Raw genomic sequence first — 27,032 nt, 5'->3', positions numbered from 1 at the left:
CTTGGCTGTTAGTGTAATTAGTTCTTTTTGTTTATTGGATGATGTCTGTCACCCCCACCAACCGGGAAGCTCCATGGGTACAGGGATATTTACCTCCTGCGCCCAGCACAGTGCCTGAATGGAGTGAACGCTGACAAGTAACGCCCTCCCATTGCCCCTGCTGGATAAACTGCATGGTCAGCTATGCAGTGGGTCAAATCCACTCCCCAGGGACCTGTGATTTATCCATGACATGCTAGTCAGGCAATGCCACCAACAATGAGATTGGAAGGGACAGCCTGCCTGCGAGGCATGTTTCTGAATGAGCCCCAGAAAGGAGGAAAGAATGCCAGCTACTCCCATTGGGTAATGACTAATGCATGAGCCAGCTGGCAGGTGGATAATGTCAGAGGAACCTCTGTGCAAACACCCAGCTCCTCTGGGGCGGGCCCAGTAGAGAAGACCCACACTGTTAGGCTTTAGAGCAGAGGTCACTAGATGTGCCCGCAGTCGGGATGGGCACGTATTCCTTGTGCTGCTCAGAGGGACAGTCTTAACATTAATTAATGTTTTGTTGCTGATCCTCTAGCAAATAACAAGACACCAAACCTAAAACCCACATCTGAGCCCTTCATTTAAATGTATCCTCTTTGTGGCTAGCTAAGCAGAACGAGGTCTGCATACTGATTGGGCCTACAGTTCACTGGCTGGAACCCCAGTGCATGTGCTGGTGTGGGAAGAGGAACTTCCAGTGTGCATTTGTTGTCTACCACGCACCAGCAGTGAGATGTTGGGTACAATATGGCACCTCTCTGGCCTTCGGGGAAGAGGTGACACCTGAGCTAGGACATATGCGGGGAGGAGGGCTGTCAGAGGGAAGAGCACGTGCCCAGATTCCTGGGGGCAGGACCAAGCAGGACGTGGAACCTGCTCCCCTGGGCCAGACGAGGAAGGGCGAGGGGAGTGGATGGACATCTGCTCAGGGGAGCCCTCCCGAGAGGCACAGATAGACGGAAGGTGGGGACCTGGGGAGATGGCACGAGTGTGGGAGGCCACGGCCAGAGGCTCGGCCAGAGGCTGGAAGGCTATGCCAACGCAATAACAGCAGTTACTCTGGGAGCAGACTGAGGTTGGACAAGGGGGCCACATGGGTTTTGAGGCCGCCTTACAAGGTTTGATTTTTTATTACAAATATGTTCAACTATTTGGGGGCAGGGGACTTTGGCTCCAGCTCCAGCTTCTAGGCTGGCAGTCTTAAGGCAAATTTGTTTCATTTCAGTTTTTTAAAATTTATTTTTCTAAATTTTAATTGTGGTAAAAATACATATAACATAAAATTTACCATTTTAAGTGTGCAGTTTGGTGGCATTAAGTACATTCACATTATTGTGCAACCATCACCACTGTTGGTCTCCCAAACTTTTTTCATCTTGCAAAACTAAATCTCTGTGCTCATTAAACAATAAATCCCCATTCCCCACTCCCCTACCAGGCCCTGGCCCACATTCAGTTTTCTGTTCAGTTTTATTACATAAGCCCATTTGTGTGTGTGTGTGTATACCCAGTGGGACAGTGCAAAATCTTACATAGATCATTAAAAATTCTAGGTCACACATTTACTAGCTGTGAGAACTTGGTTAAGTAACATCATCTTTTCGAACATTTGTCTTCTCAGCTAAAATATAAGGATGATGTTAAAATATGATGCTGATATTAATAGCAAACATTCACCGTTCAGAGAGCTTTATGCGCATCCGTGCATTTAATTTTCCCAACTCTCTGTGAATAGGTGTTGTTATTATTCCCACAGGTAGGTAAGGAGTCTAAAGCACAGAGTAGCCCAAGGCCACATGTAACATCAATCTGCTAGAGGCCATTGTAAAGAAAATGCCAACCACAGAGCGGATGCTCCACAGGTGGGTTCCTGTTGCCTTTTCAGGAGTCCTCACCAGGTGTGGTCTATATGGTTTGGGCAAGGACAGCAGCCATTGTGCAACAGTGTGTTTTATAGTTGTCTCATTTTAGCCTTCACCACAACATTAGAAGGTAGACAATATTTTAAGTGTAGTTTTAAAGCACATTAATTTGTAATTACACAAGTAATAGTTGAACACATTTGTCATAAAAAATCAAACCTTGTAGGGAGACCTCAAAACCCACGTGACTTCCTCCCTCCAACCTCAGTCCCCTCCCCAGAGTAACTGCTGTTATTGCATTGGGATATCCTTCCAGTATATCCTTCCAGACCTTTCTGTGACTATAAACACACATCTTTATAACTGGAGAATTGAAGAATGGTTTTGTAGATTGCTCCATTGTGGAAACTTTTTGATATCACTCAGAGATTTTTTTCTCATGTTAGTTGATAAAAATTAGTCTCATTCTTTTTAACTGCATTGTGTGGTTGTGTCAGAGTTTATTTAGGCACCTCCCTCTGATGGGCAGTTAGTGAGGTGGGTAATATCGTCATGTGGGCCTGGGGACCTTGTCCAAGGCCATCCAACTGGCACGTGGCAGATCTGGGCTCTAGCTTGCTTCTCCAAAGCCAACAGTCGTAACCTCTATAATATAAATTAACACAAACGTAAAGTTTGCTTTAAAGTCAGGTGGAAACTCAGCAGCTACTGACCACATTTATTTGTTCAACCCTAATTTATCTCATTTATTGAGCATCTACTATTTGTCTTAACAGAATCTCCTCCTTGAAATTTCTCCTCTCTTGGCTTCCAGCGCCACCTCATACCTCCTTGCTTGTTGTCAAATCTGTTGGTCATTGCTCTTGCTTCACCTATCCCCCAGAATTTTATCCTTTGTCCCTTTTTGTCCCCTCACTTAGCACAGTGTCCTTGTTCTTCATTTCCAGGTCTACTCTCTCATCCAGCTCCACATTCATGTTTTCAGCGGCACCCAGGACACTCCTGGGTGCCTCATCATCATCTAAAACCTAACACGTCCAGATCTGAACTCATTATCCTACCCCTTGAACCCACTCCTATTCCAATGAGCTGTACCACTATCTTGGGTGGCCCAAGCTGAATCCTCAGGGGTATCTTTGACCTCTCACTCTTCTTTACCCCCTAGATCCATGTATTCAACCAGCCCCACTGGCTCGATTTCCTAAATAGTTCTTGGATCTGTACTCTCCTGTCACCACTGCCCTAATTCAAGCCCTAAGCCCCCTTCCCTGAACTGGGACAAAAGCCTTCCGTGCCCAGTTTTCCAGTCTCCTCAAGCACCTGTCCATGCCTGTTCGCCCTCAGCTCAGCACTCTCAAGTTGCAGGTATGTTTCTAGGTGAGCCACGGACCATATTCCAATCGTCTGAATATCTGTGGCATGTAAGTGTCTAGAACACAGTTTCCCCGAATGTTTGCTGAATGAGTGTTAGTGCCTATGACGTTTCCAGAAATGCTAGATCAAACCACCAAGGTGCTTTACTTGAGGCCTTCAACTTTTATGTCATGACTATAGTGAAAGAGCAGGAACAAGGACAAAGTGGGATGTCTGGCTTCTCCATCTGAATGTGTAGTTAAGCTGACTGTGAATTTCTTACCACTAAACTCATTCCACAATTTTATAGTTTAGGAGCATTACGAATAATACCACTTCCACCATCTTTGTGCGGTCACATTGGTCTGTCATAATCCTTGGATTTGGCGTAGTAATCACACTTATAACAAATTTATAAAATAAAAAATAGAACTGGTGGCAATAGATAAATTATTGCTCTAACTTTGCTGCATTCAAGTTCGTTTTTTATTTTCTCAACACATCAACTGAATATTGTGTTTTATAAAGTACTTTTTAGTACTGTGGTTGGTTTCTCATGAGGCAGGAAGCCCTGAGACTATTCTGAGAAACATAGAAATCCCTCAATTTTCATACAGATTTCTGGACCATTGATTACAGGAATTACAGGAACAAAAATTAAACTGTCTCATACCCAAAGCAAAAAAAGGACTCCATTTTTCTTATTTCTGTGAAGCAGATGTGATAATCAGTTTATTTTGTATGAATCAAACAGTCTAGACACGCTTTCTGAAGAACCCCAGAGATGTGACCTTTTTCACTCCATAATGACAATAAGAAGCTCAGGTTTCTCCCTCTAGCAACGGGGGCATATTCATTCGGGCCTTACAAGGTAGTTGGATGCAGGAAATACAGCAGTATGTGTCACCTAAATTTTCACATTCAGTTGGATAATTATTTGTTCAAGGGCAAAATGAATGCTTCCCAAGGTTCCAGGGTATTGGGTACTGAGTAAACTAACTCAGGTTTGGGAGACAACACAGGTATTTTGTGAATGTCAGTTTGTGAAAGCAGATTGTTTTCAATGCATTTCTCTGCCTGTATCTTTGTTTGTTTATTCATTCATTTATTTTCCCATCCACCCTTCCAGCAAACACTGAATGACATTGGAGACACAGTGATGAGCAAAACAGATGCAATCTACGTCCTCATCTAGATAAGCAAAGGCACTTAGCACTTAAAAATTGGGTTTTAAGACTTCTTAACCATTGGCTTAGATTCAAAATTTAAATCACATTTGTTTTACCCGTGATTCATCCGTCCATTGTTCAACAAACGTTTATTAAGCATTGTTATGCTGGGGCCTGTGCTGGTGCCACAGAGACAAGGAGAGCGTGGGCACCGTCCAGGCACTCACAGCTGTCGGGGGGGGGGGGGGGGGGGGACAGAAGAGTGAATAGGTGTATAACACAACACAGAAAGGGACGTGAGAGCGATCTCCATCTGGGTGTACAGAGGAGATTTCCCTGAGCTAAGCTGAAAGGATGAGTAGGAGGCGATCACCTCAGTTTCAGGAGAGTGGACAGGAGCTGGGGCAAACATAGGTCACAAGGAGTGCCAAGAAAAGAGAGGAGGGAGGGAGGCAGGGCCCTAGGCAGAGAGGCCATGTTTGCTTTAATGAACTACATCTGCAGGTGATGGAGGTTCACAGTTTTCTGGATTGATTTTGCCAGCAGATGGCGGGGTGGGGGGTGGGGGAGGTGGGATTGATTTAAGGGGACCAGCCTGGAGCAGGGACCAGGTAGGGGCTGCTGCAGTAGCCCAGCAGGAGACAGCGAAGGCCTGCAGGACAGTGGAGGGAGAAGAGAGATGAGGACGCAGATTCAAGAACAATCTGGCAGAGAGATAGAGCTGTGTGTGGTGAAAGACAATGAAGATTCTAGGAGGACCCCCAAGTTTCTAGCATTGGTGACTGGATGGAAGATGGTGACACCAACTGGACAGAAAATACAAGGGGAACCGTGTTTGGTCATGGCAGGCTTGAGGTGCACGTGAGACACTAAGAATGCTGGGTATGGAGTTTTAAGCAGAAGTCTGGGCTGAAGGCAGGAATTTGGGAGCCACTAGCATGTAGGAGTTTATCAAATTGAGTGTGATTCCACTAGCAAATGGTGAAAACACCATAAAAGACAGACCTGCAGAAGTCACCCCTGTTTACTCCAAGAATATTGATAATTGAATATTAAATTGAATTTTGATGGCATGCTTTCCAGTGGGTGCCATTAGAGAATACTAAGAATCTTGGTACTAACAATAGTTGGGTGTCTTCTGAGCAACGGAGTATGCTTTTATCTACCATTTTCTGAAGTTCCAAAAACTTATTTTTATGATTATAAAGCTAAATATAATGTATTCATTTTTAAAGTCTATAGTTCAATGGTTTTAAATGTATTCACAGAGCTGTGAAGCCATCACATAATCAATTTTAGAACATTTTTATCAGCCCCCCCCCAAAGCAAGCTGTACCTATTATTTCATTCTTTTTATTGCTAGATATATTCCCTGGTATGGATTTACCACGTTCTATTTATCCATTCCTTAGTTGGTGGATGCTTTCATCTAACAGACCACCACTGTCTAAGAAAAATATAATGCAAACTACAAATATGAACTACATATGTAATTTTAAATTTTCTAGTAGCCACATTTTTAAAAGAAAAAGAAACTGTGAAATTAATTTTAATAAATTATTTTAATCCAACATATGCAAAATATTATCATTTCAACATGTAAAAAATATAAACAATTATTAAAATATTTTACTTTTTTGTACTCTGAAATACAATGTGTATTTTATACTCACCCACATTTCAGTTTGGACTAGCCACATTTTAAGGGCTAGTGGTTACCATATTGGACAGCATAATTAGACACTGTAACTGTTTCTGGTTTCCTTCTTCACTTTGGCTTCTAGGAAGCTTCAGACCAAATTCTTAGTAAGCAATTTTTTGTTAATATGATTCATGGCTCCAGATTGCTTCTCTACTTTTGTTTTCTTGTTGTGTTTCATCTTTTCTCACGTGTTCTTAATTTATGCTATTTTGTTAGACTTTATGCATTCTCCTTTGTAAATCACCTTAATTAAAAGTGAAAAATACTGTTGGCCTTGAGAAGAAAACTGCTGACACAAAGAAGATAAGCTTTTCACTCAGGGCACACAGCTAGTGAACTGATTTGAGGAGCTGAATTTAAACCTGTTTCCTCAGAAGCTGTTGCCAACTCTACTCACCTTTCTCTGCCCCCTTTGCCCCAACACCTAACTTCAGCAAGCCTCTGAGGACATCATGATTTCTAGATATTTATTAACTAGTAGAAATTGTTACTGCCCAGCCAGGTTCATTGCCTGCTGCCCAAGAGGAGGCCAGTACACTGAGACAGCAGGTGTTACAGCAGAGGAAGGTTTAATTCCACACAGTGCTAAGCAGGGAGATGGGAGGAGATGGGAAGAATTTCTCAAATCTGCCTCCCTGAGAATTTGGGGTTTTTAAAGACAGTTTGGTGGGCCAAGGATTAAGCAATTAGATTTGCTCATTGGCTAGGTTGGGGCCATAGGGGTGTGGAAATCATGCCTCAGTTCCTGGGGTCACACTTCCAGTTGAATCAGTTTCTTGGTATGGGCCGCTGGTCTGGGCAGGTCAGCCAACCCACTGGAACGTAGGACCTGGAAGATATCTCAGAAATTCCCTTTAGGTTTCGAAAGGGTGACGTTATCTACAAAAAGAGTTAAGAGCCTTTATGACTGTCAGCTATGTGACTGCAGAGTAGCAGTTATGGACAGCGACTCGTTATTATCATTATTTTTAGCTAGGCCTGTTCCTTCACAGAGTTTTGGGGCCCTTACCACAGTTCTCACCTTACACCCCTTTACTGATTTGGGTAAAGGGTGGTTTCAAAATGAGTACAGCTGAGTGTGACCAGTAGACATAGGCCCCAGGAAACAGGCCAGCTATGACTTGGTATTCACCTAGAAAACATTCCATGATTTAAGGAAAACAAAAACAGACCACGGGATCATTCTGATCTCTCATAAATTACAGGACAGAGAGAGCAAGCAAGACAAATTTTCCTCAATGCATTGTCACTAAACGTTTTAATTATGTGGTGAACTTTCTCATTCACTGAAAGGTGTACTAAATATTCTTTCTCGTCTCTCTGCCTTTATGCTTTGCCTCCCCCAACGTGCCCTTCTCCCTTTCCTGCGTTCGCAAGCCTCCAGATCCAGTTCACTCACCTCTTCCGTGAAGCCGCCTGCAATCCCTACTACTGCAGGGCTTTGTTTATATCTTTCTTATTGCAGTTCCCGAGCTCAGTATCCACGTTCTGCACCAGCTGTAAGCACCAGCTCCGGGGCAGAAACCACGCTGCCTTCGTTTCTTCCCACTTAGCATAGACGCTGGAACATAGTTGGTACGGTTTCTAGCAACCCCTTAGATTTCTGTGAAATTGAAATAATTTTACATTAAGAATTTTGAAGACATTCTGCTTGAACTTCTATAATGGCCTGTCACATTCAAATTCAAATTATACACCAAATTACTACTTACTTGTTACCGTGATTCATTTATCCTCAAAATCCAAAGGTCTTGCTGAAACTTTCTAAGGCCCAGGTTCATTAGCTCATTACTATCAGGCTCTAATATCAGATACAATTTTCAAAGACCACATTCTGAGCATGCAAACCAATGTATGGTCATCGGCTGGTGTGCTTTTACAATACACTTCTGTAGACTTTATGAAAGGTCAACAGAGAGTGAATTTATGAATTTTCACATTTGACTCATTAATAATGAAACAGTTCTACATTTCAGATTCCTCAGTGTCTCTTGTTTTTTAACATCAAAGACTTCTGTTCCAAGTGCTATTATGTCTTTTCATTTGAATATTTTTGCCAAGAATACTTTCTTTTTAAATAGGAAAGAAAGCTGTCATGGAATAAATGGAAAGGCTGAAAATTGCACAGCTGCAGCATTGCCCCCATCCAGCATGCTGTGTATACACTGAAACATTAGAGAGAGAATGTTTAAAAGCTGAGAGCTTTAGTATCAGGTTCTATTTAGCTTTCACTCAACTAATTACCATTCACCTTGGAAAATTCTATAAAAATTTAAAAGATAACTAGTTGCTTGGTTTGAACATGGCTGGGCACTAAATTTTCTACTAGAAAAATTGTGAACTTACTAGCTCTTAGTGCTGTCTCATAAACTGGAATAGACTTGCTTCTCTATTCAGGATATGCGGGGTATGACATTATTTTGTAATTTAGGGTTACAATTGTCATTTGTATCATGCTTTAAAAAACTATTTCCCTTTGTTCTTTTTTTTTTTCTTTCATATCTTTCTCTTTCCATTGAGAACATGAGGTGGCTTATGAATAGAAAAATAAAGTGGAAAAATACAGAGAAGTAAATGTTTTGTGAGGGATTCTGACCCGTTGGCTGACCTGGGGCTGGAAGGTGTGTCCCTGGTCAGCCTGAATCAGTGTTTGTATGAAGGTGATCTGAACAGGACATGAGGCCAGGAGGGGCAAGGGCCAAGGGCATTATAGTGTTTTCTATCTTGGCTCCTTCCAGAAGGGGAAGAACAAGAGTTATCTGTCTTCAGCAACCTTATATCCTAGGGTTCCTCTTTCCCCCTCGGTGGTAATACCCCCATATGGAAGATTCCAGCAGGGTTCTAGGTCCAGGAGGTGAACAACAAATCACCTTGAGACATATTACCATACTGAACACTCAGAAGAACACTACAAGAGGATATAAGGATTACTCACGATAGGCTAGATCTTTTTAAGTATAGTGGCAGCACTCATACCCACAGATATTTCCTTTAAAAGAATATTTTCAGTTTTTATAAATATAAGATCCAGGCAGTGTAGATATACAGATCATAGAATTCTATAAAGCTACTAAAATATAAACTTGATTTTGAGCTTCCCTGTAGCAAAGTAAATTGGGACCAAGTCAATTACCTGATTCATATTTGTAAGGACCAAGAACGCAAAAACTTTAGTGAAACAAAACTTTAGACATGGGTTTTCACAAATGAGGCAATAGATACTGGGCTTAACAATATCTCCACAGTAGAAATAATGGTCTTTAAAAGAGGAGGGGGGAAGTTTAGCTTAACGTAATGCTATGATTTGGATGTGGCTTATCATGTTGAAATTTGATTGCCAGAGTAAAGGTGTTGGGAGGTGGTGACTTTAAGAGGTGATTAGGTCATTAATGTCTTTCTCCTGAGACGGGGTTAGTTCTCCTAGGGTGAATTAGTTCCCTAGAGAGTGGGTTGTTCTCATGTTTTGCCCCTTTTCGCACATGCCCACCCGCCTTTCACTTCTCCGCCATGTTGTGATGCAGTACACTAGGCCCTCACCAGAAGTGATCAGATTCCAACGAAACACTTTTTCAACTTCCCAGCCTGCCGACTCGTAAGCCAAATAAACCTCTTTTCTTTATAAATTACCCAGAATCAGGTATTCTGTTATAGCAACACATAACTTACTTTGCTCTGTGTATAAAGAAAATACTTAAAAAATTTGAATGCAATAGATTTTCCTCAGTGTAAATCATTTTCAGCAAGTAGACCAGGCCCTTAAAAGAAGGCCTATTTGGGTTCTAGGAGACTTTAATTCACTTTAGAAGTAACAGTCAACTTGCTTATCAAAGAACAGAGAGCTCTTTTCTTCATTCTTGCAAAAACAATGCACTATACTGAAAAGGGTTAAAAGTTTATTTTTAAAGCTAATATCTATGTGTCATATCCAGGAACTTTGCTAAATATTTTCCATGTGCTAGAACATTTGATCCTCCCAACTGCTGCATTATTATAGGTGAAGAAATTGAAACACAGATTGAATTGTTATTTTTGCCCAGGACAGCAAAGATGTAAAGGCAAAACTGGGATTTGAATCGGCTCCTTCCACTATGCTGATTAATGTTTCTCTGAAGTAACCATTTTCAAAGAAAGACTGGTAAATCTTATCATTTACAAAAAACAGCTTTCAAGGCACAAGGACTCCACATATATCCTAATAATAAAGGAAAAAAAATCTTTTTGTACAACTCATCTTGTATGCTTCAATAAATGCACCCTGCATCTTTTTTCTATGTGTAAAAAGGATGCCATTTCAGAAAATGTAGGTTCGCTCCGCTCCATTGAAATGTGAAAGAGGTAAGGTCAGCTAACAATGGTCCTCGCCTCTAAGTTTTAATCAAAAAGCCATCTCCTTCTAAGATAGAGCAGCAGGCGGTCTTAGAAAACCCGTCCAACACCCGAAAACCAGACTTCCTGTGTGGCTATGTGGTCTACTGGAAAATGCAAAGATTTTGGACAAGGGGAGTTTAAAGCCCACGCTGACATTAGCTAGCTGTGACCTCATTTTATCTCTCCAATCCTTTCATTTCAGTCTTCCTTTTCTTTTTCATCAAAAGGAAGATGCATCTTGTGAAGGTGTGAGATAATTTATCATAAGTGCATTGCTTAGTAGATGCTCAAAAAAGGGCCATTATTGTTACAGTAATTACCTGGAGAAAGGCGCCTGTATGATTAATGATGACAATTTTTTGTTTGAGCTCATTGCATTCAATAAAACTTTATTTAATAACAAATTATATCTAATATACTGGCAAGCACTATGGGAGAAACAAAATGGATAAACATCAAGTCTCTGCTTTCAGAAACTTTACAACTCAGAAAGAAGATAGGTAATTATGAATTTAGAAGCAGTTCAGTTTGGTGGGAGAAAGGGCTCAAATAAAGCAATAATGGGAGATGAGATCATAAATGTCAGTTGAAGTATGTTGTAGGTCCTACATGCTAGGAGGCTAACTAACTTCATCCTCAACTTAATAGGCAAAATTCTGTAAGCAGAAAAGTGACCCCAAAAATCAGACTTTTCATTTAGGTAGCTTAATAAAGTGAAGAAATTGGTGTCAGGGAGTCTGGTTAATATGGTCTGGTGTGAGAAGAGCATGAACTTGTAATTGTTTTCCCAAGATTGGTGGAAGAATTAAGCTGGTTGTCTGCTTTCCCTCTTGGAGTCTTTTTGTGACCCAAAAAGTAGGAAGTGGTTGGCTGCGGTCAAAGGTGGTTTGTGTGGGCATGGAACAGGAAGAAGCTGAGTGACTCCCTAGAGGACAAGTCACCCTCAGTGGCATCAGACTACCCAACTAATGTTTATAAAACTTCCTTGGGTCCAGGTCTCAGCACGTTGCTCAAACAGCAAAGAGTAAGTTCTCATGAGACTCCGGATTCCTAGCCTTCCATGCCAAAAAAAGAATACGTAGTACTCCAAAACAGCATTTTGATAAAATATCTAATTAAATGCTGTGCCTAATAACAGTTTAGTTATGCAGTGTAACTCCAATTATTTTTTTAAGTGACGTTCTATTTAGAATGTCATTAGTGTTTTCAGAATTTATTTTAATCACTAATCTTTACCATACAGGACAGGAAATGAAAATAGCATTCCAGCTGAATGCTAATGTGTCAGTAATTTGAAAAGATTTCCGGTGACTAAGTTAAAAACATCTTATTAATGTATTATATAATTTCCCTTAGAGAACTACATATCCTTCAGTGAGTATTGCATGATTTTAAACCCTGGGGATGTGATTCAGTAAATAAGCAGAGGAAAGAAATATATAAGCACGTAAATAATGTATATAAGATTGTTTAGCACAGTTTCTGACACATAGCAAGTGCCCTAAATAATAGATATTATTTTAAAATCCATTTATTTCTTTTCCAATTTATATTGGCCAAATTAGTTCAGATTTTGAACATAAAACTGTTTATACTAAAATAAGCTAAGTGTATTAAGTCTGTAGAAATGAGTCATCTAAGTTCATTAAATCAAAGAAAACATTTTCTCATCTAGAGGACAATAGATACAATGATGTTGGCTTTTCAGCGAGATGAAACCCTGACTCATTAGCTTCAATTACATTGACAATACTGTATTTATTAAAGGACGGGGGTGTGCAGAAAGTATACTTACCTATTTCTGGAAAGTTCTCAGCAACCAAGGTTAAAATAAGAGGTTTTTTCTTAAACTCATTAAAATAACTAAAAAACTCTCTGTCCTAAGTATCATGATTAAGACTTAACTAGATTTGAAGATTTCTTTCATGGCTTATGGGTCTTCAAAACTTACCTTAAATTTCTTTTATTGATTGGTGGGGACAGGGAGTAAGAAGATAGGAAAAATTTTAAAATAGATGTCCTAAAATGTTTTGGAGTATCCTATGATGCTAAAATAAAACAATTCCCATTGCTCTTAATTGTGTATTCATGCACATATATTTAAATAAGCTTAGATGTGACAATAGGGTATATTTACATAAAAATTACAATGTGATTGGAACATTTGACATTATTAAAAGGAGGACTCTTGTTGAGATTGAATTAGTAAGAGTGGTTAACAGGCCTCATTGAATTAATTTGCATAAATTTTCTAATTTAGCAAACTGGAGAGAGATCATCTTTATAGGTTTTTTGTCCATTTCACATAGGTGGTTTTGCCTGGATGGCAGCAAATCAGTCATTTGACTCCATCAACTTAGGCAAGGTATTAAGACAGGTTAGTCGAAAAGAAAAACAATTAAGAAGGAAAAAAAGGGCAGGGGTTGAGTTGATCAACTCATCTGGCTGACCCAAACAGACTCCAGTAATGAATAGCTGAAGCATATATTGTAAATTCAATCTTCATTTTTAGTCATCTTTATATAGGTTTCATATCTACTATTTTACAGTCTTATATTTGTATCCAATCACACAATTTATTATACATGAGGACTCAACAGGGAAGAGACAAATGCCACTTCAAGGCATTACCTGGGGCACAAATGCTCTTTTAAAAAGGAATGAAAACTTTCCAGAGATGATATACCTTCTGTGGCAGACATTAGTGAACTTGCCAGCGTTTCCCGTTCTCTCCCTCCAGCCACATGGTGAGGCTGTACTTCCTGGCTCCCTTGAAATCAGGAGTGGCCATGTGACCAGTTCTGAACAGCGAGTTGTGGCAGACCTGACATGTGTTGCTGCCAGCTGGAGCGAGTATGAGATTTGTCAGTGCCTCCTCCCCTCACTGTGGTGGCCACAAATGCTGCAGATGGTTGAGGCCCCATCAGTGGGTCCCTGGGTGAGAATGACAGGAGCAGGGCACCCTGCCAAGCTAGGATGGGCCTGGAGCATGAGTGAGGAATAACCTGTGTGATGTGAAGCCACTGAAGTTTGAAGGCTGTCACCACTGCATAAGCTAGCCCGTCCTAACTAATAAGCCTGCCTTGCTTGGGAAAGACAGAGTCCAGGTCATGAGTTATAAAAAAAGATGTAGAGATGAAATATGCTTGGTGGCACAGTAAAATTTATTTCTCTTTATGATTTACACATAGTAATTAAACACACAAAAGAACAAACACTGTCAAGATGGCCATATGTAGCTTAGACAACGACTGGTCCCAGTTCAATCATACAAATGTTCATTCAGTGTGGAAATGAGTTTCTTTTTAATGATTTTAATCTTCTTTTTCAGTCTCCAAGGCTTGCACAGTTCAGTAAAAATGTTTTTGATATTGTGTTGTCATCAGGCACATGATATTTACCGATTCCCAGAAAATAAATGAAATCAATCAACAAAAAAACGTCCTGTGACCATAAGGTACACTTTCATAGAAGCAAATTTGATGAGGTTATTACAGTTTGATTCAGTTTAGTTATCAGACCTACACACAAAACACAAAACAATATTAACAAATTACATTTGTATTAAGTTTTCATTTCTTTCAAAATATTAACCACACTTTTTTGTGCAAGAGTTCCATTGATTTCTTTGGTTTTAAACATTATAGCTCTGTTTGACCTAAATATATATAGTTCTATTTGTACCAAACATCAAAAATCAAAAGATTAAACAAAATTTCAAAAGGTAAAAATGGAATTATTGCTTCAATATAAAAAGGCTGAGTCCATTGGAGTACTACTGCCATTATTGCTTTGCTTCTATTGGAAAACTATCTTGGAAATCAAGGAACATACCCCATATCTCCCTGCTTAAAGGATAATTTGGTTGTACATTATCACCTATTAATAAGACCCTACCTTCACCAAAGCTATCCTGATCTTATCCTTTAAAAAAAAAACAAAGTGAAATAGCATAAATAAATAAGTTTACTTAAGGGGATACAATAAATATGCTACTACATAGGAATAAAGAATATTGTAACATAAAGCCCTTCAGTGCTGTACAATTAAACAATAGCTTTGGATTTTTAAGGTCTCTAAACACAGCCTTCATATTATGACCCAGTTTTATTTCTGTATACAGCTAACAGAAAAAGGGAATACATTTCTCATCATGTAAGAGTGAAAACAGAGTGGATATAATTATAAATTTAGCCTTTTGGGAATTTACTTGGGTATGTACCATCATCAGTTTTTGACCTTTGCCTAATGGTGGAGCATAAATCTTAGGGATTAAAAAAAGTCTTACTATTCCTTCCATTCTTAGTGGTTTCTTGTTCTCCAGAATAGCTAAACAAACAGAGAAGAAACTGAACTCAGAAGTTTTGCTGCCTTCTTTTCTTCGCATCCATTGCATCCAGAATGGGCTGTCTTTTCGCAGTGTATCTTTGACGAAGTTCCTCTATTTCTCGTTCCATCATAGGGTCCAGCGCTTTTAACCGCATCTGTAGTTCTTCTAAACTTAGATTTTTTAACTAGATATAGAAAAAAATGAAGACAATATGGTGAAATTATCCACAATAAAGTCTAATGAGTTTTAGCATGAATACTTCAGCAAATTCTTTACATCATCTTTTAAGTATGGTTCAACAATTAAAAGAGGAATTCCTTCCCTGAAGAACCCAGAAGCCCTATCTTGAAAGAACCTCAAGTAATTTGCAACAAAACAATCAAAGCCTCATGCTTTTAGAAAAGAGCAAATGAGAAAAATGAGCTGATGAAATTTTTAAAAACGTACAATGGCAAATCCACCATTGCCAACAAACAGACTTTCGGAATATGTTCCAGGTATATTCACTCCAGTCTCTCCCATCTTTGCCAGCTATGGAGTGCTACAATAATCACGAACACTTGCAGAAATCACCTAAGAATGTGACAAGACTGAATACAGGGTAAAATTAACTGTTCTATCCTCCATTTTACCAAATGCTTGAATTTTAAGCACTCATTAATCAGAAAATTACATTATACAGAATATTTCTACCCCGAGCATTTTGATAAAGTAGGGTTTTTAACTTAGGATTCAAAATATCACAAACCTGATATAAGCACTGCTGTGTAAGTTGTGATGTGGGCTTGGCCAATTTGAAAATGAAGTGCCTGTCCAATTTTCACTGTATCCATTACAGTTCAATTATGCCAGCTACTGGGACAACAACAGCACATCCTTTACTAGGTTTCCGTGTAACAGGCGAGAGGCCTCCTGTCATGTGTGTAAGGGGGGTAAAACTCTGTTCTGGTACGTAACAGGATCTATGGCATCCTGAGCTTTACTGTATTTATTTGTAAGTCAAACAGCAAGATATGGATTATCTCCTGAGAAGTATCTCTTAGGGATGTTATCTGAGGGCATATAGAATGCCCTGAAATATGTAACCTAATACATTGGGCTTTTATCTCATTAACATTAAAAAAATCTAAAACTCCATCTCCTTTAAAAACTGAATATTAAAGCAATGGTAGCAGGCAGGTGGTTTAAAAATAAAATCTGTTAAACTGCAACGCTTTACAGAATGCTGTCACATACTCAGCACCTTAGGTAGGTATTATAAGGAAAACAAAGAAGCACTAAATTATTCCTTGGTTTTAAGAAACTCAGAAATCAGTTGGAAGGGTAACACTAGCAACTATACACATTTAACACATTAACTGCCATGTGAGTTGTATTTAACTCACACTAGTTTTGAGCCCGGGGCCCTGTGAAGCATATGTAACTCACACGTCTCTACCTTGGGAGCCATGTGAACTATTTCTCAAGTTGCATATAACTCACTCACAGACAACAAAAAATAACATTTTTCATTAAATTAGAAAGGATCATTTTGTTTTCAAAGTTTTTATTCTACTTTTGTAATAAAACACTGTGGCCCCAAGGAAAAAGTTTTTTTTCTAGTGAGGCAGTCAATGTGTTAAGGACTAATGCGAGGCCCTACACAATTAAACCCTATTGAGTGTGGTACAGATTACAGTGAGAGTTATTCAACTCAAGACCATGAACAAGCTTCTCATGTGCAAAATTCTGCATGTTCATGTGTACATTTTCTTGGGGACAGTATCTATTGTTTTGTTTTATTTTGAAGCAAATTCCCCTCCAAAAAGAAAGGAGTCTCCCTATAAATTCGACGTAACTTGGGCAGAGAAGAGCCTCCCTTCTGGGAGCAGGGACTACGCTGGTCCTTGGAGAGGAGTACACTTCTAAGCAGTGTGTAGTCCCAAGGAGGAACCCCCTGTCATGTGAGGTTAAAGGACTAATGACACCAGAGAACTAGGGCCTAAGAAGAGGACTCTGGTGGGGTGCTGAAAGTAAGGCTAGACAGGCTGGGTGAGGCCCCAAAAGCCAGGCAAAACAGGGTTTGGACTTCAGGAAGCCAAGATCAATTCTGGAGCAAGAAAATTATAAGAGTAATCCAGAGTTGGTTTTTCTTTTCTCTTCTTGTTATTTTTTGTGCTGTGTAAGTTGTGATGTGGGCTTGGCCAATTTGTTTTTGAGATGGGGTCTCACTTTGTTGCCCTGGCTGGAGTGCAGTGGTGTCATCACAGCTTACTGTAGCCTTGAACTCCTGGGCTCAAGCGATCGATCCTCCTGCCTCAGCCTCCCAAGTAGCTGGGGTTATAGGTGCATGCTACTACACTTGGTTTTAAAAGAAAACTTGCAACTTTTTTGTTGTAAGAAGATAACTGTCTTTGGTTATTTTATGAGTCAAGCTAGAAAATACTCTCATTACTTCCAGTCACCAAAAATAGCATTTCTCAGCTGATCCTCTACTTCACTTGCCATACCTGGCCCTGCATGACTTCTGCTTCCAAAAATCAAATCCGTTCTCAGCTGAGAAAGATTCTGAGGATACTGACAAGAATGAGTCACAGACTCTGAAGGAAATTCAAAAGGAGTTCCAAAAATATTTTGAGAAATGAGTGTTACGGGAAAGAGTGTACAGGCTCCATGATGATGACTATGAAGGTCAACACCACTCGCTTTGGTGTACAAGTTCTCACATTTGTAAAATAAGCCCTATTACTTTTTAGTCATACATCACAAAAGAACCTAGCTTTTTATATTATGCTATAATATACATTTATATATAATACATAGTATTACATTATGTACTTTCTTCATTAATTTTGAATCCAAATATTAATCATGTATCCATTATATGCTCAGTGCTATTCAAATCACTCTGAGGATAAAGAATTAGCCAACAGGGCAACTTGAAACTTTCTGAACTGCATAAACAGGTGATGGTGAGTTGAAGGGCCGATGTAGACCACACAACCAAATTTCCCTGAGAAAGAAGTACCCAGCTGCTTCTATACAGGATCCAATTCCACTTCTGAATTCTTCAACACTGTCCCTATTTCAGCCCATGTTAATCTTTCCCATCTCTGTATTTCTATATAACATTCATAACTTTGAAAAAGCAATTTAATATTTGATTCTAGATCATGTATTATTTTATAATTGATTTTAATGCATGAGTTTCATGTCCTTACTCCAGATATTACAAAAAATATTTAGATTTTGGAGTTTTGTACATACTCCTAGAAACTATCCAACAATACTGCTAAACAACATAAGAAAGTAGGTAGATAAATAAGAATAAATGACTCAAAGGAGTAGTTACTCTAGGATTAGGAGAATATATCACATAAAGCAAACCATTATCATTACTTTAAATTTTTTTTGCATTAAGATATTCCTGGCATGGTGTAGTGGCTCATGTCTGTAATCCTAGCACTTTGGGAGCCCAAGGTGGGAGGATTGCTTGAGGGCCAGGAGTTCAAGACCAGCCTGAGCAAAAGTAAGACCCTGTCTCTACAAAAAAATAGAAAAATTAGCCTGGCATGGTAGTGTGTGCCCATAGTCCTAGCTGCTTGGGAGGCTGAGGTGGGAGGATTGCTGGAGCCCAGGAGTTTGAGGTTGTTGTGAGCTATGATGATGACACTGTACTCTAGCCCAGGTGACAGAGCGAGACCCTATCTCAAAAAAAAAAAAAGATATTCCTCTAAATATTTTATACTACCTTTACTAGGGGGCAAACTGCCAGTAGTTTATGAATATTATATTACAGTAGTGGACTGAATTCAGCAAAAGAAGCTACTTAGAAGAAAAATTTTCCTGCTCCAACAGACTTTTATATTTTCAATATGTAAAATTTATGAAACACAGATCTGTGACATCAGAGAACCATTATCTGGTGTCCTTAAGGAATTAGGTGTTCCATATAAGTAAATTAATAAAGTACCTAAATCTTAGTTAAGTGACAAAACTTTGTCTCAATCATTTTGAACAGAAAATCTTTATAAAGTATTTTACAGAACATACTGCCTTATACAAAGAGTACATAGAACGTAAAACAACCTTCCTTTGGTGATGAATTGTCACTATTAATCTCTATTACTAATTTGTGTCACGTATAATTTTCTCACTCCTTTTTTGGCTTGTTTTCATCTGAGGGAAAGCTGTTAGCTTTTCTTTTTGGCCATCATTGGACATATACACTTCTATCTCTACATCAAGTTTGCTCATCTATTGGGAAACAGAAAAAAAATTAATCTTATAAGGTATTACACTAGATAAGAATAGGTTGTGAGTGAAAGCTTGAGGCTGCTTCAGGAAAGACAGAGAATGGCTTCAGTGCTAAAGCTTGTCATACTTGTTCGTAGTCTCTGTATTTATTTTTTTTAATTTGTAAAATTTCAGAATATTATGGGGGCACAAATATTTTGGTTACATAAATTGCTTTTGTACAGTTTGAGTCAAAGATTTTATCCATTAGGTGTGAATTTACCCATCCCCTCCTACCCCTCCCACCTGCTTGATTTCCAATGAGTATTATTTCCATATGTGCACATAAGTGCTGATCGATTAATTCTAATTTAAAGGTGAGTACATATGGTGTTTGTTTTTCCATACTTGTGATACTTCACTTAGAAGAATAGTCTCCGGTTCCATCCAGGTTAATACAAGAGGCATTAGTTCACCATTGTTTTTGTGGCTGAGTAGTAAGTACTCCATGGTATACATATGCCACATTTTATTAACTCACTCATGTATTGATGGGCACTTGGGTTTTTCCACATCTTTGCAATTGTGAATTGTGCTTCTGTAAACATTCAGGTGCAGGTATCTTTTTTATAAAATGTCTTTTTTTCCTTTGGATAAATACCCGGTAGTGGGATTGCCGGATCAAATGGTAGGTCTACTTTTAGTTCTTTGAGGTATCTCCATACTACTTGCCATAGAGGTTGTACTAGTTTGCAGTCCCACCAACAGTGTATGAGTGTTCCTATTTCTCCACATCCACGTCAGCATTTGTTGTTTTGGGACATTTTGATAAAAGCCATTCTCACTGGAGTTAGGTGATATCTCATTGTGGTTTTGATTTGCATTTCCCTGATGATTAGAGATGTTGAGCATTTTTTCATGTTTGTTGGCTATTAGTCTATCTTCTTTTGAAAGGCTTCTTTTCATGTCTTTTGCTCACTTTTTAATGTATTTGTTTTAAAAAATCTAACTTCAGATTTATGGCTCTGTAAGGTTGAGGTTACAGGAAATCTGACTTCTATATAAGCTACACATATAGCTATGACTTCAAGTGGGCTGTTGGAGAACTTCGAGGACTCAATGATTTAATCATTTATTGAGATTTTTCTATGGACCAAGCACAGTAGAGATGAACCTCCCACAAAAAGACTGCAATCTAGCTGGCAAGGCAGGTCCACGCATAGCTAACTCATTGAAGGATGAGTAAGCTGAGAAAATGGGAAACAGGATAGGGGAGAAAGGAAACAACATGAGCAGAAATGTACAAGGCATATGAATGCTTGGCATCTTTGCAAATTGTCTAGCATACTGTTCACATTTGACAGGAGTCCACGTGGGAAGAGGAACAGAAGATGAGGCAGGAAGGAGGGCAAGGCCAGATGGCTGAGGGCCTTAAGCATGTTGTTACAAACTTTCTGTGACCATAAATAAATGCTAGATAATTTTGAGCATAAATAGTGACATGATCATACATGAGCTTTGGAAAAATTTCTCCAGTAGCAGGTATAGAAAATGCATTGCCATGGGACAAAAATAGAGGCAGGAAGACACATTAACAGGTTATAGCAACAGTCTAGTGAGAAGATAAACTTGGACCAGGACAATCGGAGTGGAGATTGGAAAGAAGAGAAGGATTTGAGAGATCTGAAAGTAGAATTGGTAGGGCTTGCTTTGTTGACTGACTGATTACGAAGGGTCAGGAAAAAGGAAGGGTTAAGGATGATTCTGGCTTCAAGCTTGGGTAATGGGGTAGAGATTGATACTATTAATAAGGTAGAGCAGTTAATGAAATTGATTTTAGTTCTGGTGAGTTTGACATATGAGTAAGGCATCAAGGTGGAGACATCAGATATGGATTGTAATTTGGGGTTTTGGCGGTCAGGAGTGAGATCCAAGCTAAAGATAGAGACTTAGGGAATCATCAACATTTAGGCTATGACTGAAGCCCTTGATGAAGAAAAGATTATCCAGGACAAGAAGGTTTTCTCACTGATCTTACAATCTGTCTATGGTACCCAATAGAAAATAATCCCCAAACCTTAGCATTTGTGTTGGAGGGTCTTCTCATTTTGTTAACAGAACAGCAACATTGGTAGGTTTCTAAATAACTCTAGATTACGGTGTTGTATAGACAAAAAACCAGTGAGGTTAACTGGCAGAATTTTTCACCTTTTAGACTGTGATTTATAGACATAAACTTCTAGTTGAGTTTTGATTTCTGATTAAGCCCTAATAATATATATTTAGCGCTTGGTGTTTCTGTAGCTATCAAGCCTCCCGCAGGCATGAAAATGCTTTGGGGAGGAAAACGTGGCAGAAGTGGCTTTTTCAATCTCTTGGAAAACAGTACTGCTACCGCTCAAAGCCTGATTAGTAAAAAGATTCACAAACCAGATAAAATTTTATTGAGACTCATAATGATAAAAAAGGCCCTGTAGTATTATATAATGTACTATCACCCTTTTACAATACTAATCCAAATTAAGAGCTTTTTTGGTCCAACAACAATATTAGGAGGAAAAGTTGAGCTTCCTAAATTAATATCAATATTATTGTGACAAAAATTTCCTTTATCAAAATCAGGTTTCCTGAAAATCTTTACGAAAAGGGAAACCACTTCAGAATTATGTTTATGTATCAACAGAGCTTATGGTAAGTTGACTTGAATTTATATACCTTTTAAATATAGGAAAGAAACATAACTTACCACCTTTCTACAATACATAAAACACAATATAGTTGTATTGCCATAGCTATATGCTGGTTTACTAATTCCAAAATAAATGCAGAAGCGGACTAGTGTTGGGGTTACAAGTCTTTGATTTACATTTGCCAGAGTTTAGAATTTAGTAAGTCAGTAAACAGAAGAATTTTTAAATATGCATACATTGTTTTACTATATGTGAGCAAATGTACAAAAAGGAATAACTTATCTGGAAATGGCTTTTATATATTTTAGGCTAATTCTACTTAATAAATTTTAGTTTTTAATTTAATGATAAAATAGAACCTGTACAACTAACAGTGGTTCTCAAATCTTCAAGCCTTAACACTAGGGAAGGATATTGTGGTTTGACAATTTTTACAAACATGAAGGACACATACTTGATTAAATGAATAAATCAACTGACATGCAGTAGGAGGAAGAATTTGAACGCAAAGGTAGTGGAAGCAGAACCCACAACTTCTTCAAAAACATAGTCAAAGAAAAAGATGAGTTTCATAATGATTCATTACCTGAAGCTTGTTTTTTTTTAACTCAAAAAATTTTGCTTTTCTCAGACATTTAAAATGAAAAATATCAGGAGGCAAGACATACTAGTAAGGGCAGAGAATAAAATCAATTTCCATAAAAGGGTTTAAGCTGAGATCAAGTAAATTAAACTGCATAGGCCTGAGAGAAACAAATTTTGAGATCTGGTATCATTAAAAGTCATTGTTTATGACTAAATCATTTGTTTAACAAGAGCATAAACCTTCACAAAATCTCAGTACAAAAGAGAACCTCAGTGGTGAGGAAATGAGAGCTTGCTCAAGGTTACACTCCTGGTTAATGGCAGAGACATGACTTGACCTCTGAGTCAACACTTACATTTTTTTCATTATGCCATATTGATTATTAGCATTTAATTACTATACTGTATACAAGTTTATGAGAGAAAATCCCAAATTTACCTTTCAATTCTCATTTCCCGTATGTGGCTAGACTGGACCATCAGTGAAACCAAATCCATGACACAGCAAGAAATGTTATAAAGGGATGCAGCTAGCAGCTAGCTCAGCTCAGGTATGGGACCCTTCTGTCTGGTTCAGAAGGAAACAATGCCCAGAATCCAGTTGGACTTTTAATATCTTGAGGAGGGGGCGATTCACAGTAGTTTCAAAGTATCGATTTCTGACTCACTAGATAGTGATTTAAAATGACAATGTTTTGTGCTTCTTTCATTAAAACCTAACAGATTTTCTTAGGTAGTTTAGAGGAAGGGAGAGAAGAAAGAAGGCAGAAGAGAGTGGAAACATGCTAACTGCCTTCTATTAGAGGACAAACATACTTTTAAATTCTGCAAGTTCAAATTAAGTAATTGTCTAATATGAAATTGCACTGGAAACTTGGTCATGTTTCCAAGTAGCAAATGTTATTTGGATATAGGTCCAAAGTGATCAGGTTAGCACACTTAGAGAAGTTCAAAATGTTAAAGTCACCAAAAGTGAGTGTGCTGCTGAGAAATTCCCATGGTCATCAAACTGAGCTGAAAGGAAAAATTTTTTTTTAAGTATTCAGCTCTGAAGGCCACAGTGAATAGAAAACCCTGCATATAACATTTTTATAAAACAGTCTTTTAAAATGGAATAAATGGTAAAAGCTCAGTAAAAGGTAGAACGGCCATCTTCTTTAAGCTTCAGGTCAGTTGGTAGACTAGGATTTCCCAGCTCTTGTAAAAAGTTTGCTTACAAAAAAATAAAACTTTAAAGAAATACCCCAAACCTCTCAACAATAATAATTAGATGGATGGATGGGTAGATACTTGCTCATAAGTTAAATGAAAAAGTCAAAACTACTTTTTAATAGTAGTGAATATTTTGTTTGAAAATTGATGTTGTTTGGTACATGAGTGACAGCTCAAATAAGCAACTCATTTTGTCAATGATAGCCCTGAATTAATCACATTTCATCCAGAAGGTAAGACTGCAGATCAATATCCAAAAAATTACATTTCTCAATATCTCAAAAAGAAAATCCAAGTAAAATTGATGCAAATTAATAATTCATTTACTAGCTCTTGTATAAAACAGCAGCACAAATAATTCAGCAACGTGAGAAGATGGAAAATAAGATCAAATCAATCCACTGATAATTTTGACAGTTCAAACTTTTAATAATTAGAATTATTTCTGAACTCTATTTGAAGTACTGAAAGGCTGCTTATTACTGATCAGGAAGAGTTGTCAGTAAAATTAGAACTTCCTTTAAGTTTACATATCCAGGCTGGGCATGGTGGCTCACGCCTGTAATCCTAGCACTCTGGGAGGCCAAGACGGGTGGATGATTTGAGCTCAGGAGTTCGAGACCAGCCTGAGCAAGAGCAAGACCCCATCTTTTCTAAAAAATAGAAAGAAATTAGCTGGAAAACTAAATATATACATATATAAAAAATTACCTGGGCATGGTGGCGCATGCCTATAGTCCCAGCTACTCAGGAGGCTGAGGCAGGAGGATTGCTGGAGCCCAGGAGTTTGAGGTTGCTATGAGCTAGGCTGACGCCACAGCACTCTAGCCTGGGCAACAGAACGAGACTCTGTCTCAAAAAAAAAAAAATTTACATATCCAGTCTACTATAAAAACCTAAACTACCACGGTCAAGTGATATGATGGAATTACTTTCTAAAATAATTTTGCCTTAAGATCTCCAGAGGAAAACATACATTTTTATATTATTTTCCATTTTATCAAAAATAGTTCTAATTACATGAGAGATTTTTTAAAAGTCTCAATCTCAAAAAATAGCAGAAATAGATAATTTAAAAAAAAATTGACCATTTTTTAGAACAGTTTCTCTGGATTTGGACAAATGTATAGTGACATGTGTCCACCATTATAGTAGCACACAGAACAGTTTCACTGCCCTAAACATCGCTAGTGCTCTGCCTATTCTCTCTCTCCCCTCAAACTCCTGGCAACAACTCATCTTTTTACTGTCTCTGTATTTTTTTTTACCTTTTCAAGAATGTCATCTAGTTGGAAACCACACAGTATGTAGCCTTTTCAGATTGGCTTCTTTTCCTTAGTAATGTATGTGCATTTAAGGTTCCTCCACGGTTTTTTGTGGCTTAATATCTCGTTTCTTCTTTAGTGCTGAATAATATCCCACTGTCTGTATGCACCACAGTTTACCATTCCCCTACTAAAGGATATCTTGGTTGCTTTTTAAAAAATGCAAAAATGTGATAACATTTCAAGGTTTAATTGGTCTACAAGTTGCTGGAATAATCAGTCTGTCAAAATAAATGAGACACCACTGCAATGAAGCAAATGGTCTTACATGTTAATGTTAACACATTTAGTCAAACAGTCAAGCAAGAAAATCTTGTACAAGGTTTGCTGTGTTTACTGGGAAAACAAACTCTTCCTAGCAACTGTTTAAATAAATCTCGCAGATGCTACAGACCTTATTAGTGGCCTGTGATTAAAAAAATATGGATTTCTAATACTGTATCCTGACTCATCTATTTTCCCATCTGCTAGCAATTCTAACAATATGAACTATCAACAGAATGGGTAACAGCAATAATTTTCTATGGCAATTTTGATGCTGAATTGCCTATAGCATTTTGTAAGATTTATCAATGCATGTCTCAGACTGTTTTGAGTTGTTTGTGGCCTGGAACAATATACTCCTTTTTCCCTTAATATTCCATTTTAGCTAAAATTTTTACTGTGTTGAACAGAATCTGGTTTGGTTTTAGAAAACACTGTTCATGGAAGCTGCCACACTCATTTTACTAACAATGAGAACAGGAAGCACACCAGAGTACTAGCAAAAATCCAGTCAGGTCCACCGATTAGTGTGTGTGTGTGTGTGTGTGTGTCTGTGTGTAAATATATAAACAGGTAAGGGGTGTTCTGTCAATAAGACTGAGCAACAGGGATAATAATAGTACTTAAAGTTAAACAAAATTAAAACATTATTAAGGCATTTTCCTGATTTAATTTCTGGCACTGAGAAGAATACAATAAAGGAGCTTTCAAGTTGATCCAAACTACTATGAAGTGTGTTTAAAGAAAACTTTACATATACATTTAAAACATGGATTAAGAAAAATAATTAAGATAGTGATAATTTCAGGCACTTGACACTCATAGTATAGAAAAAAGGCAAATTCCTCACTGTAAATCCCTTATAAAATGTGATCTTAAAAAGTGCATCAACATCAAATGTACTGGCAGACTCCTCTTCCCCAAATAGACATTATTTACCCTATCCTGAGCTGAATGGTCCAGGTCTTCGGCTGAATGAATGACTGTAGATATTCTGGGATTATAATTGGAAACTACCATAAAGCATTTGTTTTGGCTGTTTATCCTCAGCGCATCTAGGAGAAACTTAAGACGTTTATATTTCTGTTCCTAAAGAAAAGGGAGAAAACTGTTTCTTGCAGATATCTACAAAGGAGAAGGGGAAAGTGCCCATTATTGATTATTTACAATGTATTGTATACTTTCCTCACTTTTGTGCACTAAGTCATTTAATCCTAGCAATCACCTTAGGGGGTAGATATTATCAACCCTGTTTTACAGGTGAGGACACTCAGACCAAGCGACCAAACCTAGGTCACACAGCTAGAGGTGCTTATACAGATACTGAAAGACAACATCAAACCCACTAACATAAATTTGGATTAGAGTCTATTAGGAGCTGTTTCTTTGGTCTCCCAAGAACTATAAAGACATTTCAAAAGCCAAATATCATGTGAAACAGATTGTTTACAATTTAAAAACAGAGAAACATTACTTTAAAAAAAAAATCCCACCTTTCCTACCAGATCATACCTAGTGAAGTATTTTACTTATAAGGTATTCATGTATTTTAGCCATAACTGGACTTATGAAATAAGTGCGTATATGTTTATTAAGCACATTTCTATATAACAAGCTCTCTAGCAAAATAAACATATTTCTACCTAGCCCTTTGGGATAGATTTCATAACTTTATGTATAAAAAAAGATATGCCCTGACCAAACCAATAAAACATTATGTCTCCTCCCCATACAAGTGAGACTTGTGTCTGTTTGGACTGTTACATAGTTGGTTTGGTACTAACTTCCTCTTGGATCTAGCACATAAGCTAAAAACTGATAACTGATGAGCATAATTACAATTATCATGTCCTGGAGAAATCTTGGCCACCCATTTAAAAAAGGAATGATGAAATTTCAGTTGCATTCCTCAATGGCCGTTGAA

General features: G+C 38.1%; 1 protein-coding gene across 1 annotated transcript in view; it reads right to left on the bottom strand.

The window, feature by feature from the left end:
• Positions 1–13,630: 13,630 nt before the first annotated feature.
• Positions 13,631–27,032, bottom strand: part of STK3 (serine/threonine kinase 3) — a 277,013-nt gene continuing 263,611 nt past the window's right edge. The window contains exon 11 of the mRNA XM_045560703.1: positions 13,631–15,001. Within this exon, the coding sequence (XP_045416659.1) occupies positions 14,843–15,001 (159 nt within the window). The 3' untranslated portion in view covers positions 13,631–14,842. The remainder of the gene's footprint in view (positions 15,002–27,032) is intronic.

Source organism: Lemur catta, chromosome 9 (genome assembly GCF_020740605.2).
Source record: "Lemur catta isolate mLemCat1 chromosome 9, mLemCat1.pri, whole genome shotgun sequence".
In the NCBI taxonomy this organism is placed as follows: Eukaryota; Metazoa; Chordata; class Mammalia; order Primates; family Lemuridae; genus Lemur; species Lemur catta.
The sequence above is the reverse complement of the archived record's forward strand: the minus strand, read 5'-3'. Positions and strand labels throughout refer to the sequence as shown.